General features: G+C 41.8%; 1 protein-coding gene across 1 annotated transcript; it reads right to left on the reverse strand.

Annotated features, from left to right (window-relative positions):
* Positions 1-265: 265 nt before the first annotated feature.
* LOC112431595 (tripartite motif-containing protein 16-like) lies at positions 266-2,582 on the reverse strand. The gene has a single exon (XM_024800259.2). It carries the CDS (start codon positions 2,441-2,443, stop codon positions 740-742), a length of 1,704 nt encoding a protein of 567 aa, XP_024656027.2. The 5' UTR covers positions 2,444-2,582; the 3' UTR covers positions 266-739.
* Between the last annotated feature and the right edge of the window lie 560 nt (positions 2,583-3,142).

Below are 3,142 nucleotides of genomic sequence, written 5' to 3' on the forward strand. Positions count from 1 at the left end.
AAGAAAAATCCTCTACATATAAAATCAACAGAGGTTCCTGATAAATAGACTAATAAACAGAGAATAGCTGAACAGTTTCTGTGACACAGACGTAAAAATGCATAAATGCTCCATGATTTTCATTTCTATCCATCATCTTGAACACTGACTATAAATGTGTTCACTTCATTATTGTGAGATTTGGCTTCTTCACGTGTCTCTGTATCTGAAAAATGACATTAAATGTCATCACTCTAGATACAATAATAACAATATAAAAAACCTCAAAGATTAAATTTTTTATTACATTTTAAGGGTTCAAACCTCAAACACATTAAGTTTACAGTCATATATGATCAAGAAAATCAACAATCTTCACATTTCAGAAACTGGAACCAGCTTTAAATGTGACTAAAATAATGATAAAACAATCAATTCTCTAATCATTGACTAACTGATGAATCACTGCAGCTCCAATATATTGTTGCATTTGACAACCCACTACAGCAACTACAGAATAAAACCACTAACCAGACTGATGACAGATTTCAAACATGCTGAATATGAAGAGTAGTATCATTTAAACTCACATGATTATCAACCATAAGAACAAATTCAGATTTATATTGATGTAAGGTATATAAATGTAAGTACAGTTTGAATCAGTGCAATATTATTTTCACACATCAATGGACCACTGAACTTCTCAGCTTCTAAAATGTAAAGCCTCATTTAGAAACTACACAAGTACATATAATGGTCAGGGATCAACATGAACCTGTCTTCTCTGTTTGACTTTAATCAACTCTGCAGTGTCTCCATTTTTCCAAAGACAAAGTCCAGCATAGAGCGGCTGAGTGAATGTGGTCTGGACTCTGTGGAGGAGAGTCATGGTTTCAGAGACGCTGTAGAAAGACAGAATACCTGCTCTGTGATCCAGGTACACTCCTACTCTGGAGGACCGAGGACCTGAGAGGTGAGTTTGGACATTGTTGTGTCGAAATGTATAACTGTTTATGTGACAACGTAATGCCCAAGATTTGTTATTATTTCCAAATCCACATTCATCTAAGCTCCCTGCTCTGCTGATATTCTTGTATGCGACTGCTACACGAACTCTCCCTCCACCTCTCCACTCCACCTCCCAGTAACAATGTCCAGTCAGACTCTCTCTACTCAGGACCTGATAACATCCAGTGAATCTGTCTGGATGATCAGAATAAGACTGTTGTTGTTTCATAAATGTTGCTTTTCTGTTCCCCTCAGATAATAACAGATGTGTGTTTGCTGTGTTTGGATCCAGTGTGATTTCATGTGAATATTTTAAGAATCCAGCTCTGGTCTTTGGCTCTGGTGGTGACAGTAAAACATCCACTTCAGTGACTGTCAGTGAGATGTTTGTCCATTCCTCTCTCAGAATGTCCTGTAGTTTATCTCTGGTCTCTGACACAGCTGCTGTCACATCCTCAAAGTAGCTCAGAGGACGAATATTGATGCTGGATGAGTGTGTAGACTCACTGAGTGCTGACAGTGAGGGGTAGTTGTGTAGAAACTGGTTGTGATCCTCTGTGTGTGAGAGCTGCTCCAGCTCGCCGTCTTTCCTCTTCAGCTCAGCGATCTCCTGCTCCAGCTTCTCCTGAAGCTCTTTGACTCGACTCACTTCAGTTTCCTGCTGGGATCTGACCTGCTGCTTCACATCAGAGCTTCTTTTCTGGAGGAGACGGATCAGCTCAGTGAACATCTTCTCACTGTCCTCCACTGCTTTATCAGCAGAGCCATTGATGGCCTCCACCTCCTGTTGAAGCAGCTTCACATCTTTCTCTCGCTCCTGGATTCTCTGCTGGATGTTTAGTCGTCTCACCTCGAGCTCCTTCTGCTTCTCAGTCCTTTCTGCTGCAGCTGGGACTGTTTCATGGCCTTTATGTTCATCCATTGTGCAGAGATAACAGATACTCTGCTGATCAGTACAACAGAAAATCTTCATCACCTCATCATGACGAGAGCAGATGTTCTCCTGGAGCTTCACAGAAGTTTTAACCAGCGTATGCTTTTTAAAAGCTTGAGATTCATAGTGAGGTTGGAGGTGTTTCTCACAGTAAGAGGCCAGACAGACTAAACAGGACTTGATGGCTTTCAGCTTCCTCCCAGTGCAGACATCACAGGCCACATCTTCAGGTCCAGCATAGCAGTGATCAGCTGGAGCAGCTTGGAGTCCAGTCTTCTTCAGCTGCTCCACTAAAGCTGCAAACATGACGTTTTTCTCCAGGACAGGCCTCGGTATGAAAGTCTTCCTGCACTGAGGGCAGCTGTGGATTCCCTTCCTGTCCTCTTCATCCCAGAAACTTTTAATACAGTTCATGCAGTAGCTGTGTCCACAGGCTGTAGTCACCGGATCCTTCAGTAGATCCAAACAGATGGAACAAGAGAAGGTTTCTCGGTCCAGCTGAACTCCTTTCTGCGCCATTTCTCCTCTCAGTGTCAGTGACTGTGTGAGTTTCACTTCCTTATAACTGAAACTAGTCTGAGCTCTGATCTCAACAACATGTTTCTGCAGTGAATGGAGCCTGTCAGCTCTTACACGTCACCACATGTTGGTTACACCCATCTTCAAAGTGCAGATCTGAAGGGGAGGGAACGAGGAAACACGTGGACAGAGAGGAGGTGCTGTGTTTAAGAGCAGGAAGAAGAGGGAGGTTATCAGGCTGTGCTTCACTCCAGGAAGAGGAGCAGTTTGAGAGTGAAACTGTGTTTTTAACCCTTTTTTTACTGCTCACCTCAACCTTTAAGCTTGTTAACCCCTTCTTCTATATAAATACACTCAACTTTAGAAATAATAATAATAATCATGATAATTAGTGCTGTCAGTTATAATCTCATTAAAATGACGGATCGCCCAGTGTGTGGGGCTGGACAGCGTTAACGTGTTAGCGCAGTTAGCTTGTTAATGCGTTTACGGGCGATCCTTCCTCGTCTCTCTGTGTTTTATGTCTCAGGTTTTCTCTCAGGTTCAGGACAATCCCTCACTGCTGCAGAGACACAAACACATCTGAGTCTCTCACATTCATTTACTAAATATCACTAATAAAAAAATTATAATTTCCTTAAAGGTTTCAACTTATCCAAAATAAGTTTGTGAACTGAACATGTCATAAAACTTTCACTG

The sequence above is a fragment of the Maylandia zebra genome, linkage group LG3, assembly GCF_041146795.1.
Source record: "Maylandia zebra isolate NMK-2024a linkage group LG3, Mzebra_GT3a, whole genome shotgun sequence".
Classification (NCBI taxonomy): domain Eukaryota; kingdom Metazoa; phylum Chordata; class Actinopteri; order Cichliformes; family Cichlidae; genus Maylandia; species Maylandia zebra.